The 18,092-nt window shown below is 44.1% G+C and overlaps 1 protein-coding gene across 1 annotated transcript in view; it reads left to right on the top strand.

Moving 5' to 3' along the window:
• The first annotated feature begins 4,863 nt into the window (after positions 1–4,863).
• The window catches only part of Myrfl (myelin regulatory factor like), a 120,197-nt gene continuing 106,968 nt past the window's right edge, over positions 4,864–18,092 (top strand). Inside the window, exon 1 of the mRNA XM_021173503.2 lies at positions 4,864–4,936. Coding sequence (XP_021029162.1) covers positions 4,891–4,936 — 46 coding nt within the window. The 5' untranslated portion in view covers positions 4,864–4,890. The remainder of the gene's footprint in view (positions 4,937–18,092) is intronic.

Raw genomic sequence — 18,092 nt, 5'->3', positions numbered from 1 at the left:
CCTTCTTCTGGGCTCTGTGGACACCCGAACTCGTGTGCACATATCCACACTGTCACATAGGTAACATACATAAAAATTAAACTAAAATTCCTTAAAATCAAGACAAAGATAATAACTTGCTTCAATGTTAAAATCTGACATAGAAGTGTTACCACAACACAGAAAGGTAAGAGGGAACAGAAAAGCCTAACTGTTGGACAGGAGAAGACTAGAAAGAGTTTTGCAGATTGTGTGGTTGTCCACACAGAAAATCCAATTAGAAAGTCTGCCATCAGCTTATTAGACCTTAACTGGGCAGTTTACTAAAATTAATATAAACACCAATATATAATTGGGAATTCAGATATTTGCTAGTTTCGTTTACAAATGGTGATGAAACTTACAAGACAGAGACATGTAACACCCATGACCAGAGAAACAAAAACTTCTCAGCCCTTACTAAAGGATAAGTAGGTCGCACTCCTCCTGGATTTGAAAACCTGGTTATGAATAAATGTGCCCAAGTAGATGATATAAACATGCTGAAGCGCCAGTAGAAAAGACAGAAGGAGAAGGGTCTTTGGGTCCTATTTGTAAGGCCAGATATTAATATTTTACTGCAGGAGTGGACAAACCAGCCAGTGAAGCAAAAATACGCAGCTCTGGAGCAGATGCATGTAGATCAATTTCATATTGACACAGTAGGCAGGCTGTAGATCAGCGGTTCTCAGCCACGCTGTGACCCTTTAACACGGTCCCTCATATTGCGATGGCTCTCAACCATAAAACCATTTCATTGCTACCTCATAATCTTGCTGCTGTTGGGAACCATAATGCAGAAGGTTGTGATTCACAAGCTGAGAAGCACTCCTATAGACGACTAGTCCAAGTGTCCATGAAATCAGCCAACAAAAAGGGGGAAATAAGAAATTAAAATGTCCTCAACACATACAACTTATGTATCTCGAGCATTAGGACCTCTGGCGTAGAAAATACAGATTTCAAAATATATTTTGAAATATCTTCTTATTTTAAGAATTTAAGCTGGAGGCAGAGAGATAGGAGAGATGAGATAGCATTAGCTGTTATATGTACATTCCTTACCTTACTTCCTTTAGAACTTTTGTCCATCAAACTATTGGAAGACATTTGTTAGCATCGTGCATGTGTGTAAAGTTGAGACTGGTAGTTCACGCCTATAGAGATAATTACACAGGAAGCTACGGCAGGAGGATTTTAAGTTTGAGGAACATTTAGGAAGTGATTTGCTGAAGGGAGTATAACAAGGGTTGGGGTGGGGGCTTTGAGAGTGTATCGCCCCGCCCTCATCTTCCAAACTCATTCACCCTGGGGATAATCTCTTGTACGCTGTGAGGATCACCTGCTAATAAAAAGCTGATGGCCTATTAACAAAAGGCAGGAAAAAGAAGGTGGGAGTTTTTTCCGCTAGAGAGATTGTCAGTGCAGGAAGATTTACCACCCGGACTCAGAGGAAGTTGGGTGTATAAAACTAAGGAGAAGATGGGCAATGATGGCGCACGCCCTTAATCCCAGCACTTGAGAGGCAGAGGCAGGTGGATTTCTGAGTTTGAGGTCAGCCTGATCTACAGAGTGAGTTCCAGGGAAACCCTGTCTCAAAAAAGGCAAATAAATAAATACCTAAGGAGCCAAATCCAGCCACGTAGCTGAACTCAGAATAAATTCGATAGTAAGATAAGAGGTGATGAACTTGCCTAGCTTACAGCCTAGGCATTTATTCATAAATAAATAGCCCACCAAGTCATTATTCGGGAGCTGGGGCGTGGGTGGAGAAGCCCGGGATTATGTTCTCTGCTTGGTGTTTATGGTTGAAACATGTGAGCAGTCAGCTTCCTGGTTCGTCCCACCAGGCCTCCTACATGCTTCTGCTCTGACACAATGGGCTTATGCTTTCAAAGTTAGCACACAAATGAGAGTAGGCATTAATGAAAAGTTTCCTTCTCAATCACAGAAACAAAACCACAGAGACATATTTAAATATATTAAACTGGCAAAAATGAACCCCATGAAATCTAGTTCCGAAGACTTTAATCAATATGACCGGTCATGTATTGCTGCTGTGTCAATCGATATATCCACCGTGAGAAGCCATTCATTTCAAAGTTAAATATTTGAAACAAAATAAGTTATTTGAGAAAGACAAATGTTGCCCATTTTCTCTCCTATATGGAATTGAGATGTAAAAGAAAAGGTCTATTTGGGACCACTGGGGTAGGGCTTGTGCCAAGACCACAGACACAGAAACATCATCATGACACACTTTTTTTTTTTTATACAATGAACACATGACAATAAATTTAAAGTAAGAAAACTAAAATGTTAAGCACTTGCATATCTGTGACATGATATCTCACTATGTAACCCAGGCCAGTTTGGGACTCACTGTATACCCCAGGCTGGCCTTTAACTCATAGCAATCCTCCTGCCCCTGCCACCCAAGTGCTGAGATTATAAGTGTAGGCTACTATGCCTAGTAACAATTCCACTTTTAGGTATATGCTGGAGAGAAATACTGGCATGAAGTACCCCAGAATATGCGCATAATAATGTTCTAGAAAAATTCAAAGCTGGACCTGCCTGTGTGTGGGGGGAATAGATGTTCACATAGTAGACCGCTGCATGGTACCAAACTATCAAGTACTAGCTACCTGCAATGTACTAACTTAGTAACAATGAAAAAGCAATGCTCAGATATGTAGCACATACCTTTAATTCCAGTACTTAAGAGGCAGAGGCAGATGGTGGATCTCTGAGTTCTAGGCTAGCCTGCTCTACAGATTGAGTCCCAGGACAGCCAGGGCTACACAGAAATACCCTGTCTCAAACAAAACAAAACAAATAAACAAAAACATCAACAACAACAACAACTTAAATCTATGTGTGTGGGTATGTTACTGACATGTATGTCTGTGCACCACTTTTGTGCCTGGTTTCCATATAAACAAGAAAGGGTGCATGCCCTAGTTCCAGGGTTCTCTGGAACCATAGCTATAGATGGTTCTTAACTGCCGTGTGGGAGCTGGGAATGAAACCTGAGTTCTCTGCAAGAGCAGTCAGTGGTTTGAACCAGTGAGCCATCTCTCTAGCCCCTTTCTGTGTGAGATTTTAAAATACATGTTAGAAATATCCTACATCATGGATGCTAATCCTGATAGTAAAACAAGAGACACATTCACAAGGGACATTCTATGAGACAGTAGACTGGTCAGACACAAACACCCAAAATCACAAATGAACAATCAACGGAAGTGGCAAGAGGACTAGTGTGTCAATTAATTATTTAATTAGCTTGTTAACTAACTAACTAACTAACTAACCTATTTACCTTTATTTAGTTTCTAGTACTCTGGCTAGAACCCAGGGCCTCTTGTGTGCTAAGCCATCACTTGACCTACAGAATGAGCAACATCTTCAGCCCCGCTCTGAGGTTTACAAAGCTGTAACAAAGGCCATTAAGGAACACTTACTGAACACTCTACTGGCGAACAAGGAGTCATATAACAGCTATTTCAGGATCAGGAGAAACTATGCAAGATAATAATATTAATTGATGTTATTGTAGTTGAAATTGTGACACAAGTGAATGGCTTTACTGTACGGGGCACATACTGGTTTATTTAGATGACATGTCAAGATGTCAGCGACTTATGGCTCAGCCTGAAAGAAACTGTTTATCTACTAAAAAAAAAAAAAAAAAAAAAAAAGGAAAAAGGAAGAGTTTGAAGGTAATGACTAATAAATCTGGATGAAAAGCATTTGGGTATTTTGTGGAAGTTTTCTTCCAGATTTTTTTGCTAGGCTCATGATGGTTTTCAAAATAAAAAGTTGGGCGGAAAAGAGGAAGGTTGGGGCAGATTGACAGCTTACCTTCTAACTATGTTTCTCGGGCGATTGCTAAGCAAAGGAGAGCTAAGCAGCCAAGACGCTTTTTATTTGGTTCTGTCTCAAGATTGTGAGGCAAAACTAGTTTTAAACGTTTCAAACTAAGAATGTAGTTACCGAGGGACTTTCATACTTAGTCTACACATTTAACGTTTATAGGTTTTGAAGCCTGGGGATGGTGGCGCACGCCTTTATTCTCAGCACTCAGGAGTCAGAGGCAGGAGGATCTCTCTGATCCTCCAAGGCCAGTCTGGTCTACAGAGTGAGTTCCAGGAGAGCCAGGGCTACACAGAGAAATCCTGTCTCATGTGTGTGTGTGTGTGTGTGTGTGTGTGTGTTTGAAGAAATAGTCGTCTAAGTGTATACTGAGGAAAATATAATTTTGCACTTTACATTTGAAACTATTGAACAAATTTTACTTTTTATTCTAGCAAAGCCTTTAAAAATCACCCAGTCTTTTGGCCACCACCAAAACCGATTATATTGATGCTCCCCCTTTTTGAGATTAAAGAAAAACACTGTATCTTTTTTTTTTTTTTTTTTTTTTTTGCTGGCTGACTAGATCTGCTTAATGAAGGTGGAGATAGAAGAAATGCTAGTGTAAAGAACCTATAAGAGATAAGGCTCTTCATTTATTGCCCATTTATGTAATTACATGCATCACCAAGGACAAAGGTCCTTAAAACAAAGCCCACAGGCAAAGTAGAAGCAGTCCCTGAACCCAGAGAGATAGATTTGCCATTACTTCCCTCTTCGTGATTTTTTTTTCCCCTGTGTGGCTGCACGCCTTTTTGTTTTATAATCACATTCGAGAGCTTAGCCATCGTTTTGGGCTTAAGGGAATGGCTGAAGAACCGCTTCACGTCAATAAAAAGACTATGGAGACTTTCCAGGAGTTTTCCTAGGCTTTGAGTCGAAAGGACAGCACTTACTTCCTGAGGTCTCATAGCTCCTGTTGGAAGAGGAAGCAGCCATTAGAACCCCAGCACCATGGACGTGCTGGATGAAAACGAGGCTCTGCAGCAGTTCTTTGAAGGTAAGAGCCCACTGGGCACCACTGTTTCTTCTCTGAGCCTTGTCTCCGTCTCTGCTCACTTTCACTCTCTGTCCACTTACGCTTCGCCCCTGGAAGAATGCTATCAGATAACTCCTGCGTTGGGAAGTACAGGCTCTACTGGCTTTGTTGATAGCAAAAATCAGCGATATGGCAAATTGTTTTTCAAATCCTGGATTCCATCTTACCTAGGTTCCTTCCTCATTAAGAGTCGAATGGGCACCTGGATTATCACCTGTCTGTATGGATTAGGGCTCACTCCTTCTGTCCTTTAACTGCTTTAAAAATGCCAGTTCTGTCTTCTCGCTGAGATGACTAAATACCATGTAACAAAAAAGGTAGGATTTTAATTAAAATGTCTTAGTATAATTTAGCATAATTAACTTCAAATCAGCCGAAGACAGCAAAGGAACGCCCACTTCCTGATCCCATCTTTCTGCTTGTTCATAACACTTTAAAAACATGAAGCTGGACGGCTGTTTGTGTTTGCAGTTGAACCTCTCCCTGATGAGAGTGACTGACAGCAGCGTCGGTACACAGGCCTTCTCGCTGCTCGACATCCAACATGGTGGCGCAGTTGTTCACATTTCATAGGGAGGATGTTCTTAATGGTGGGTCTTTCGGACATGCTAGGAAGACCTTGCCTCCATCATCCCTTTTTTGATGTATGATTGGGAGCGTCAGTGTTAGCCTGGCTTCAATTAGCCAGGCTCAGACTTCCTCTGGAAAGAAAAAGTGGCCAAGCTTTTACACGGTCCAGGGTTTTTCCGTGAAGGTGAACGAGGGTGGTCTAGGGTGCACTCGCTCCAGGGCAGTTAGCAGCACGCTCGAAAACTGGATTCTGGACTTTGTTGGGTTTTGTAAAGTGTGTGACAAATGAGAGCTTTGTAAAGACTGGAAAGAACTAAGGCCCAACGCTAAAGAAGGCAGGTCCCACCAAAGGCACTGTAAGACTCTGGGTCACGGCCAAAAGGAGCGGGCATAATGAGGTCATTTCTGTGGTTTAGATTTTGCTGGAAATGGCAGGAAAGTCAAATGAAGCTGTGAGAGTCACCGTGTTCCTTTGATCCTGCATTCGGCCCCCTGGAGTCCTGCCTGCAACAGGGGCCAGGTTTGACATCATGCACCTTGGTCCTACTTGGTGTGTGCCCTGCACACTAATGCCATCACCTGGGTCCTGCTTGGTGTGTGCCCCGCACACTAATGCCATCAGATGGGTCCTGCTTGGTGTGTGCCCCACACACTAATGCCATCACCTGGGTCCTGCTTGGTGTGTGCCCCACACACTAATGCCATCAGATGGGTCCTGCTTGGTGTGTGCTTTCTGTGGTAGTTGCCCGGACACATTTCTTTTGAAAGGGAAACCATCGTTCACCCTGTAGACGCAAAAGGTAGACTTTCTCTCCTACAACTGAGGAAACCCGGTCTCTGGTCTTCGCTTTTCCTGGAAGAGCTTTTAGCCTCACACAATTCACCGGCTAGACCCATTTGCCACAGAGCTCTCTATAATGCTGTTTCCGCAAACCTCTTCTGTAGCTACTGGAACATGTATTCTACATAGTGCCTACTTATTATTATTATTATTACTACTATCGTTATTACAGTTTCTTTTTCAGCCTCAAACTAAACTGCACAGCCTCTTTGATGAGGAAGGAACCCATTCTCCACGCACAGTGTTCCTCTTCTGCGTGTGTAGCAAGAAAGACGCTAATCTCTGGGGAAACAGAGGCACAAGCCCTGACCACTACAGCTAGCTGCCAATTTAAAAGAATTCCTTCCACTATTTAGCAAACACCAAGTGCCTGTTTATGTCAAGTCTGCTCTACCTCCTTCTGAGGAACTTGCAGGGTGTTGAATGAAACCGTTCCCTTAGAGTTTAATAATCGCCTTTCCCTAACCCTTAAGGGACAGAAAGCTTCTTTAGAACAGGTCAGCAACATTAGATGTGGTGTAATGAGGGGGCTGCTGTTGCAGCCAGATGCCTATCAATCTCTCGCTGTTTTGAATCAAATGTCATCTTACACTTAATTTCATTGGTTACGAGTGAAACAGGACTTAGACGTGAGTCAGTCAATACATGTGCCATACGAACAAACTTTTGAACAGTGATTAAAAAGGATTTGATAACCTGAAAATCTCCCCCTTTTTCTCTCCCCTCCCCCGGTTTTGATAAAACGACGTCAAACCATTCTATTGTAGTACTATTTAATATATAAACTATAATTTTTTTGTTTTGTTTTGTTTTTGTTTTTTTTTTTTATTACGTATTTTCCTCAATTGCATTTCCAATGCTATCCCAAAAGTCCCCCATACCCCCCCCCACTTCCCTCCCACCCATTCCCATTCTTTTGGCCCTGGCATTCCCCTATATTGGGGCATATAAAGTTTNCAAGTCCAATGGGCCTCTCTTTCCAGTGATGGCCGACTAGGCCATCTTTCGATACATATGCAGCTAGAGACAAGAGCTCCGGGGTACTGGTTAGTTCATCATGTTGTTCCAACTATAGGGTTGCAGATCCCTTCAGCTCCTTGGGTACTCTCCCTAGCTTCTCCTAAACTATAATTTTTAAAGATTTATTTTTAGTTTAGGTGTATGTGTGAGAGCTTGCTTACATGTATGTATGCAACGGCAGCAAACGCCCTTAACCACTGACCCAAAATACGTGTGTGTGTGTTTTGTTTTTTATTTAATCACTGTCTGAAAAAACAATAAAACTCTTGGCAAACCATTGTACACTTGAAAGCAATCTTTCTCCTTTCCTTGGAGTCTTTGTCTTAAATAAGATACTTTTTCTCATAAGGATTTTGATATTAAAGAATTTAAGTTGACAGTAGACTCTTGAATTTCAAAGCTTTGCCAGTCAAAGTTTATGCTGATGCTAGTATTTGTTTTAAACTGGAATACTGAAACTCCAGCTCCCCTGGACATCTGTGGGGGTAAACCCCTAGCTATGCAAGGGCAGGGACTACCTGGAACAGCCTCCCTAGAAAGCTGCTATCCAAGCTTTGAATGGTTTCTGTTTCTGTTTCCACAGGCAGCCATTATCACAAGGGGGCAGTAAAGACACAGGGAAGGCCGAACTAGCTGCTATGGTAGTCGTTCTGGACCTGTGGGTCGTGATCCTTTGTGGGTGTGGGTGGGTGTGGGGGTGTTGTCCAACAACTCTTTCATAGACTATCAGAAAACACAGACATTTACATTACAGTTCATAACAGCAGCAAAAACTATAGTTTATGAAGTAGCAATGAAAATAATTTCATGGTTGTGGGGGAGGGGTCAACACAAGATAAGGAACTGTATTAAAGGGGTCGCAGCGTTAGGAAGGTTGAGAACCGCTGTGCCGTATACAGGTTGTTTGAGAACGCCATGGCAACGCAAGGTTCAGGAAAATAAGGCAGTTCTGGAACAGGAAACCAATGGCCAAAGTACCTAGAGTATCTAGAAAGTATCTAGAAAGTTTCTAGAGTAATCTAGAAAGGCTTGGGGGAAGGTGAGGTAGTTCTGTGGAGTGGAGGAGAGACAAAGCTTGCAGCATGCTAACACTGTGCACCGTACAGCAATTGCTGCAGCACACTGACACCGTGCACCGTACAGCGGTTGCTCCATAATATTTACCCAAAGAGTGAAAGAGCAGCACAAGCCCCTGATCCTGTCATCCAGAGGTTGTGGAATTACAGCTCTGTTTGAGGCACTCCAAAAGTCCAAATGCAGGGAAAGAAGAAAGAATTGCCCAGGAGCAGAATGGCCCAGTGAATGGACCAGAGAAAGTAGAGGCAAAGAGTCACCATTGATGGAAAGACTTAGACTCCATTATCATGAGACAGACAAGGATACACGTTGTCTTAAGTGGCCCTTGTGTATTATTTCTCTAAAATGAGATACCGACTCTGATTGGCTGATGTTTCTGGCGTTTCAAGAGAAGGATCAGAAGCTGGGAACAACCAGGTGTAGTGTTCAGGACAGATACTGCCCATTGATGGTGCCGGGTCCCGGGGAAGACTTTCCTGTGGGCAAAGGGTACCTTGACCAGCAGCTAGTCTATTGATTGCCTTTCTTTCACACTGCGATCACCACTTCATTCCTGTCTCAAGCAATCAGCGCCCCTTCTTGCTTTCTACTGTCTCAGCAGAATCTGAGCTTGTACTGAAGGTGCAAATGGCAAGTGTCCCGAGACCATCTCCCACCTCTAGAAGGGAAAGGTTACCTTTGTTAAGGGCAGACTTAGTTTCTCTCTGCAGCTAGGCTTTTTAAACAGCATCGCCTCCAGTGTAAAGTTACTCTAAAGAGGCGGGAACTTGTCTTGTCTGCGCCACAGCTGGGTGGAGACAGCATATGCTTTCCAGGAGATGGGACAATGACAGAAAGGACCAGCCAGGTCACATGAGTGACTTAGGCTTATCTGCAAGCTTCTGTTTGGTGTGGGCAGTTAGTTAGAAACCATGTGGTCTTGGCATGAGCCATGCAGAACAGACCTCCTCTCTTCTTTCATGCTGGGATCCCTAAAGTGAAGGCGATTTTGAGTTTAAAATGTGTCGTTAAGAGTGCAGCTCGGACCTCGGCCACCTGCATATACTTCATTTGCTGTGGAACAAAGAGATTAGTGCAAACCTCAGCCACCAGCACACACCACGTTTGAAACCTATTAGGCTCACCCGTGTCTTCCCCCAGATACGCCCTCCCAAGAGAAGGTTTTCATCGATTGCCTTGGTGTTACAGGTGTCATCTTTCCAACTTTGAGTTAAGCCTGGTTTCTGGCAGATTCTCCTGTGTCTTGGAACTTAATTGTTCAATACACAGCCACTAACCTAGAGATAACCAATAAGGGAGGTTAGTTTATGATCTCACTATTCAGTGCTTACTACTGTCCACCGTGTTTTGGTTTTGGCTTTGTGAATAATACTTTGTTATCTAGCCCAGATAGGCATCAAACTATACACCCTCCTGCCTCAGGTCCCTGAGCATTGACATTTCAGGTATGTCTTATCAAATTTGGCTTTTTGTATGTTTTAAATAAGTAAACTACCACCACCACCAACACTTGAGTATATCGCTGTAGTCCTTAGCACTAGACTTCTTGTGGACTACAGAGAAAAGAACTCTTATCATCACAGGTATTCTTGCTGATGTGCAGCAGAGAGCCACAAGCCGTGCGTGACCTAGAGTCCACATCTTACCAGCCACCTTCAGGTGCCGAGAACACATCTAATCATGTCCGTGCTGCCTACAGCTGCTTCGATGCTATGGTGGCAGAGTCCGGGGGTTTCAACAGAGGCCATATGGGCTGTAAAACCTAAAATATTTACCATCTGGCTCTGTACAGGAAATGTTTGCCAACCCCTAGTCCGCAACCCAATTAACAATAATAGTTGTTATTTATTGAGCCTTTTTGTGCTGAGTATAGGACCGTAATTAAGACCATGGACTTTGAGTCTGCCGTCCCGGTTGTGAGTCCTGTGATTTTGCGATGTGCTATTTCTAGGACTAGGGATGAGTGAGTCTCTCAGGCCTAATGTTTCCCTAGTTGTAAAGAAGAGGCAATTGTCTTACCTCAGTTTGTGGTTGTTTTTCAATTGTGCCCGGTGCAAAGAGGTCAATAGTCTTCACTTATTTTTAGTGTTACCATTTTCTCTGCTTACAGAAGTTCCGGCCATCTTTCCTTCTCCCTTGTGCGACTTAATCCTGAAGCTAAATATCACACTTAAGAGTCATCCAGATAGCAAGTGAAAGGTTTGCCTTGCAAGCCTGGTGACTGAGTTCAGATCTCTTAAACCCACACCAAAAAAAGCAGGGTGCTGTGTCATGCATCTGTGATCCACGGAGATAAGGGACAGACACAAGAGAATTATCCAGAAGCTGGAGGCCAGCTAGGCTGGAGCAGGCAGCATGGTGGTAAGACAGTAAGAGAGAATCTGCCTAAACAAGCTAAGAAAAAGAGAACAAACTCTATAAATGCTGACCTACACCCCCACACCTGTGCCTGATGCAGGAGAGTGCATGGGAACAAGTCACTACGGATTTCTCTGTTTGACTATTGAAACAGCCAAAAAAAAAAAAAAAAAAAAAAAGAGTGTTTCTTAGGACCCCATGGTGTATTCATGTACAGAGCAGAGACCTTGCCCTAAAGAGCTGGCTTTTCTAGCTTAAAAGAAACTAAGGAAACAAATAAATGTGACAAAGGCCCACCTGATGCAGTTAGCACCAAAGCCCATGTGGCAAAACAACAACAACAAAAACAACAACAACAGCAACAACAAAATGACTACCTAAAGAATTATGACTTAGGGAACTGGAGAGATGGCTCAGTGGTTAAGAGCACTGGATGCTCTTCCAGAGGTCCTGAGTTCAATTCCCAGTACCCACATAGTGGCTCACACCATTTATAATGGGATCCGATGCCCTCTTCTGGCCTGCAGGTGTATACACAGACTGAGCACTCATACATAAAGTCAACCATCAATCAATCAATCAATCTTTAAGAAAGAGTTATGAATTAGGGGCTGATGATTGGGAACACTTGCTGCTCTTGCAGAAGACCTTCATTAAGTTCCTGGCCAGTGTGGGGGCCGCGCTGATGGAGGGAGAGTGGGTCTCGTGAGTCACAGCAGTCAGGAAAGGCCTCTGAAGAGACCGTACCTGAGGAGCCAGATCTGAGTCATGGCCAGGAGCAATGCCTCAGTTTGGGAGGAGGGCATCCCAGGCAAAGGGGAGCAGTGCAAAGTCACTGAGCTGAGAATGCTTTGGGGCTGCGTGGGGATGAGCTGAGTGGCAGAAGGTATAGGGGGGCGGTTGGCTTATAGTGAGCGACAAATGGGGAGCCAGGTGCATTAGAGGGTGGACTTTCATTTTTAGTGCCACAGAAAACTAGTGGAGAGTGTTCAGCAGGTCAGAAAGGACTTTCAAATGGATATGATGTGATAGAAAGGGAAACCATGCTTTCTGGGAAGAATGATGCCACGTGCTACAGTCAGAAGTGGTGCATGGTGGTGTGGTGGATTTAGGGGTGGAGGATGAAAGGAAGTACAGATGTGTGTGTGTGTGTGTGTCTGTGTATGTGTGTGTGTCTGTGTGTGTCATGTGTTTGTGTATGTCTGTGTATGTGTGTGTGTATGCTAGTGTCTGTGTGTGTGTCTGTATGCGTGTGTGTGTGTGTATGTTTGTGTGTGTGTATGTATGTGTATGTGTGCATGTGAGTGTATGTGTGTGTGTGTCTGTGTATGTCTGTTTGTGTCTCTCTGTGTGTGTCTGTGTGAGTGTGTGTGTGTATGTTTGTGTCTCTCTGTGTGTGTCTGTGTGAGTGTGTGTGTGTGTCTGTGTGAGTGTGTGTGTATGTTTATGTCTCTCTGTATGTGTCTGTGTGAGTGTGTGTGTGTGTATGTTTGTGTCTCTCTGTGTGTCTCTGTGAGTGTGTGTATGTGTGTCTGTGTGAGTGTGTGTGTGTATGTATGTATGTATGTGGTCATTCAGAACATTTTGACATTTCAGATAGTTTTGAGACGACCAAACAGAAACAATGGTAAGGCAATTAGCTAACTGAGTCTGAATCCCAAGGAAGGGGCTAAGACTGCTTTTGAGAGTCAGGGAGTCACCAGCTTCACAGTGATGTCTACAGTTTTTGAGATTGAATGAGATTACTGGGACGGTAAAGTAGACTTAATAAAGCCACGATGAGGGCGTGGCCATCCCAGTGACAGTGGCTTGCAAAGTGTGTGTGTGGGAACATGAGGTTAAGGTAGGAAACTGTGGTGGTGCATGCCTTTAATCCCAGCACTCGGGAGGCAGAGGCAGGCAGATTTCTGAGTTCAAGGCCAGCCTGGTCTACAGAGTGAGTTCCAGGACAGCCAGGGCTACACAGAGAAACCCTGTCTCAAAACAAACAAACGAACAAACAAACAAACAGAAAAACAAAAACAAAAAAGGAAACTGTTTGAAAAGGATCAGATAATGGACCATTCATAGAGTTACTTAGATAAAAGACGGTTACATATGACCTTACAAGTGGCTTACATGGGGGTTGGGAGGATGTCTTAGTTAGGGTTTTACTGCTGTGAACAGACACCATGACCAAGTCAACTCTTATAAGGACATTTAATTGGGGCTGGCTTACAGGTTCTGAGGTTCAAGGCAGGAACATGGCAGCATCCAGGCAGGAATGGCGCAGGAGAAGCTGAGAGTTCTACATCTTCATCTGAAGGCTGCTAGTAGAATACTGGCTTCCAGGCAGCTAGAATGAGGGTCTTAAAGCCCATGCCCACAGTGACACACCTACTCCAACAGGGCCACTCCCTGGGCCAAGCATATGCAAACCATCACAGGGGAGAAACCAGGCAGAGGGTTGGAAAGAGCGTAGAAGGTGAGGGGCTGGGATTGGTCACACTTTGGGGGATGTTTGCTATGGAATAGGAACCCAGACATGTGTCAGTAACAGGAGGGGTGCAGAGGAAGAGATATAATTGATAGTTGGTCTGGTTTTGATTTTAAGATGGGACATGCTAAAGAATTGGTTTCCATCACTAAATAACCCAGTCTGGAGAAGTCATCTGAAGAGGTAGGGGGGCAAAGGCGGTGAACTTTGGCCCAGGCTGACATGGCACAGAGAGCACCTGGATAGAGCATGCTCAGGCTGCAGGACACCCACTTCTACAGCGAGAGGGGAGGTGGGATGTTCAAAAGAGAGATGAGTGGTGTGGTAAATGTCTCAGTTCTGTCTGCTTTGCCTATCGCATTTGAGATGTCATAGAGAGAGACCAGGCATTGAGGGAGCGGTAGGGGCTGTTTGAGAATCCGAAGTGGGAGTTAAACAGTTATTGTCTTAGGAGGCGTATTAGCTTCCTAGGGCTGCTATCAGAAATCACGTAGCTGGTGGCTTAAAATGCTTCTTACAGTTCTGGGCAGAAGTTCAAAGTCAGCATGTCGGCATGGCGTAGCTAACTAATGGCTCCAAGGGACACTCGCTTCCATGTCTGTCTCTGGGCTTCTGGAGGAGGCCAGCCATCTTCTGAGTGGTAGGCGCATCTGATTTCTAGTGCTATCCTTCCTTTCTCTGTGAGCTTCCTTCTCTCCTCCGCTGGAGCCCCTCCCCATTCCTTGGCAGTCCTTTCTTTCTCCCTGGACCTAGGCCACACTCTGATTCAGGTTGATGGCATCTCAAGACCGTTGTCTCTCTTTTCCCTCACACTGACTTTCACTCTGGCTTCAAAGGTCTCCTGTCATGCTGAGATAGGAAGGACCAGGTCATTAGGCCTGGTTCAAGCGATGAGTTATCCTTTTGATCTCTGTGCTATCTCAACTTCCAGATGCTCACCTGTCCCGTTCACTTCCGCCACCGCCAATCTTCCATAAACACCCCTGGTCACTTTCGGCACCCGGTGACCTGGCTTCTGTACCCGTTCGTTCTGAGATGTCTTCCCGTTGCTAGAGCCTGTTGGAAGTCTGTAGCTGGGGTTCTCTGAAAGTTGTCTGTACCTGCCACTGGTACCTTCTGTTTACTCATGCACACACTCTCCTGGTGATATCCCTGGCATCCTCGCATGCTGCTCTCTCTCAGCTTGTCCCCCTTACTCCTCTGAAATCAACCCCCCTTCCACGTCTGCTCCAGCACCTGCTTCCAAAGCACATCTATTTGAGCAGCACAAGCTTACCCGTGGGTTCCCACTTATCAGCCCAGCCCGAACGGCTGACCAGCTCCAGGCCTATGCTTATAGCTCCTGAATGTTCACATGCGGACTAGACTTACCGTGCTCCTCCTCATCCAGACTACACCATGTCCTGCATGCTCTTTACTTTACAACAAGTGTGTGTTCCTCTGCTCCGTGTGTGATAGCACAGCACTGGAGACTGGGTAATTTATGAAGAATGTGCATCTTTGTCTCAGACTGATGGAGGCTCGACAGCCCAAGATCAAGACCTTGGCACCTGTTGTCTGGCGAAGACCTTCTTATGTCCTCCCATGGTAGACAGCAGAGGGATGAGAAAGCAAGAGGGATGAATGCTGCCCGAGAGCTTTCTCGGCTGGAACACCAACCAGGGCTGGAACAATCAATACCTTAGTGGTTAAGAATTCTGGATGCTTTTTAAAGAGGACTGGGTTTGATTCCCAGCATCCACATGGTGGCTCACGGTCATCTGTAACTACAGTTCCATTGATTCTAATGCCATCTTCTGGTTTTCATGGGTACCAGGTATGCAAGTGGTGCATAGATATACATGCAACCAAAACACCCATATGCATAAAGTCATAATAAAAAGAATCTTAATCCCATCCTAAAGAATGGAGCCCCTGAGGCCTCCTCACATCCCAAAGCCCCCACCCCCGAAAACTATCACACAGAAACACACCTCTGAAGGCTATGACACACCAACACTTGAATGCTGGAGGGACTAACATACAAATTAGCACCTCTCAAACTAGAAGTAGGTTTGTATCTCTCTCTCTCTCTCTCTTTTTTCTAACCCCTGACCTTTCTTTTTTAAATATTTATTTATTGTATGTATATGAGTACACTGTCACCAGAAGAGGGCACCGGATCTCGTTACAGATGGTTGTGAGCCACCATGAGGTTGCTGGGAACTGAACTCAGGACCTCTGGAAGAGCAGTCAGTGCTCTTAGCCTCTGAGCCATCTCTCTAGCCTGCTTCTTTTGCATTCTTAAGTGTGGCTGACAAAGGAGTCCCTTTCCTCGTCTGTGAAGGGGTTGTGTGATGCTCATAAGGGAAGCTGAGGAGGCTGAGTAGTGAGACTGGATCTGTAGAAATATGTTCTAGTTAGCTTCAGCTGCCAACTTGACATAGCCCAGTGTTATCTGATGAATCCCAATTGAGGGATTACCCCCATCAAATTGGCCTTCGACCATGTCTGTAGGGCCATTTTCTTAATTATGGTAGATGTGTGTCATATAACCATGTTTTGGGTTTTTTTTTTTCCCCAACTTGACATAAACCTGGACATACTTGGGAAAAGGGAATCTCAGTTGAAGAATTACCTCCATTGGATTGGCCTGTCGGCATTTCCTTAATCGGTGATTGATGGAGGGTTCAGCTGGGTCGAGCCATGCCTGGGCTGGTGGGCCGAGGCTGTATAAGAAAGGTAGCTGAGCTAACCAGGTGGGGGAGCAAGCCAGCCAGCCACTGTCTGCCATGGTTCCTCCCTCTGCCCCTATCTCCCTTTGTGAGGCACTGTTGACTGAAATGTAAGCCAAATAAACCTTTCTCTCCATAGTTGCTTTTGGTCATAAGATTTATCATCACAACAGAAAGCAAATTAGGATATAGGTCATGCCTGGCATACACTTAATACCCAATAAAGTGGTATTACCCATTTTAAGAAAAGTTATTTTTATAAAGGAGTTTCCTTAATCAGGCTACGATCAGAAAAAAAAAATGTCAGAGAGTGTTTGATTCTGTGGTACGATGTGTTCTGGGAATCAAGCCTGAGTGAGCCCTCATACATGAGAGACAGGTGCTCCATGACTGATCTACCATGTAGATCTTCAGCCATGTATTAATTCCTACCATGTACAACAACTCACTAGGAAACACTGCCCTCAGCAGTTTACAGCTGGGGAACAGATTCACGCAAGGGACGTAGTGTGTTATTAGATACCAGAGTGAGAGTTTGCACAGAAGTCCGTCTGACTCAAGAAGGCTTGCTGGGGACATCTATAGGGGTGCCTGCTAAAGCACCCAGATTTTTTTCTTTTTGCAGTTTGCATATGAAATTATTCTGGACAGTAAATAGCTGGTACTTCATTGCCATTTGGCAAAGCCCAGCTCCAGAACTATGGTAAGAAAGCAATGGGTTATGCTTATAGAGCGAGCAGCTACAGAACTAAAGGAAAAATAACCAACCATACACACATGAGAGCATCGCGTGTCGAGGCCTGTCATGATGCTTGCCTTGCAACAAGTGTAGGCAGCCAGGCTTACCTGAAGCTTAAAGTCAATATTAACTCTTGATTTTGGCATCTGGAGTAGCCAGACTGCAGACAGGACCAGTGTTGTGAGGATGGATGCTGAATAGCTGAGATGGAGGAAATCAATAGTTGTTCTTGATCTCCATTATATTGCAACTATGAAAGGAACCAAAGTGCCTGTTTTATTTATTTTGAGACAAGAATGTGTCTAAGCTTATACACAGATCCGTACATTTCTTTTTCAAGGAAATAGTCCTGTCTCCAGGGAGTTATTATAACTTTTGCATGCTCACATTAGTTATTGAACCTTTATAGTCATAAAATCCATTTATAGCCCTTCATTGCTAAGCGACCAAGGACAAAGTACTGAGTATTTCCTTTTACCATGAAAGGTTCAACTTTTCTCGATTTGTCTTGAAATCAGCATATTTTAGAGAGGACGGAACATCCTGTTTCTCTAAGGGCTTAGCTGGCATTTTTGTGTGGAGATATAGGCTTAAGTCTGGAAGGAGTACACTGTGATTATTTTACTGTTCTTAGACAGGCTAAAGCTCTTTCTGCTAGTTATATGGAATGGAAACCTGGAAGAAATCTGAAGTTGAGGGACTACAAGTTCCTTCCAAGGTGAGGTAACATGTTACCTGTGTTCTGCGATGGTCTTGCTGTGAGACCCCTCTCTTTACCCAGCAGTGGTCCTGAGGGAAGGTTGAGATGTGGTTCCTGCTGCCTGTGGACCTTGATAACCAACAAGGTTATCAAGTCAGGTCATTCAACCCAACTCGACAGCATTTGGGAAAGCTGCCTTTTAAGAGTCTTAATCAGTCCATGTAAGGGACATTTTTGCTTCAGATAAAAATGTTTAATCATTTCTATCAATTTTTCAATAGGTGAAAGCTTTGGTAGTCCCCAAAGAATATACCACTGTTCAAAATTTTACAAAGAACTTCAGTACAGCAGATTTCTCAGAACTCATGAATGCATAAACGAAAAATGACATTTAATAAAAGGTTTATGTGGCTATTTCTCCTTTTACCCTGATTAAAACAGCACCGCAGCAGATCAGACTGTCCTGTCTGAACTCTTTATTCTGAGCTGTGCTTTATATAAGGTGGGGGGGGGGGAGTACTACAGATGTGGAAAGGAGGCCATGACCCTCTCACTCCTTTCCTTGTGGAGTTAGAAGAGTTATTGCTTTGAAACAAATCTACTGAGAAGTCCCAAATGTTAT

The sequence above is a fragment of the Mus caroli genome, chromosome 10, assembly GCF_900094665.2.
Source record: "Mus caroli chromosome 10, CAROLI_EIJ_v1.1, whole genome shotgun sequence".
In the NCBI taxonomy this organism is placed as follows: Eukaryota; Metazoa; Chordata; class Mammalia; order Rodentia; family Muridae; genus Mus; species Mus caroli.
The sequence above is the reverse complement of the archived record's forward strand: the minus strand, read 5'-3'. Positions and strand labels throughout refer to the sequence as shown.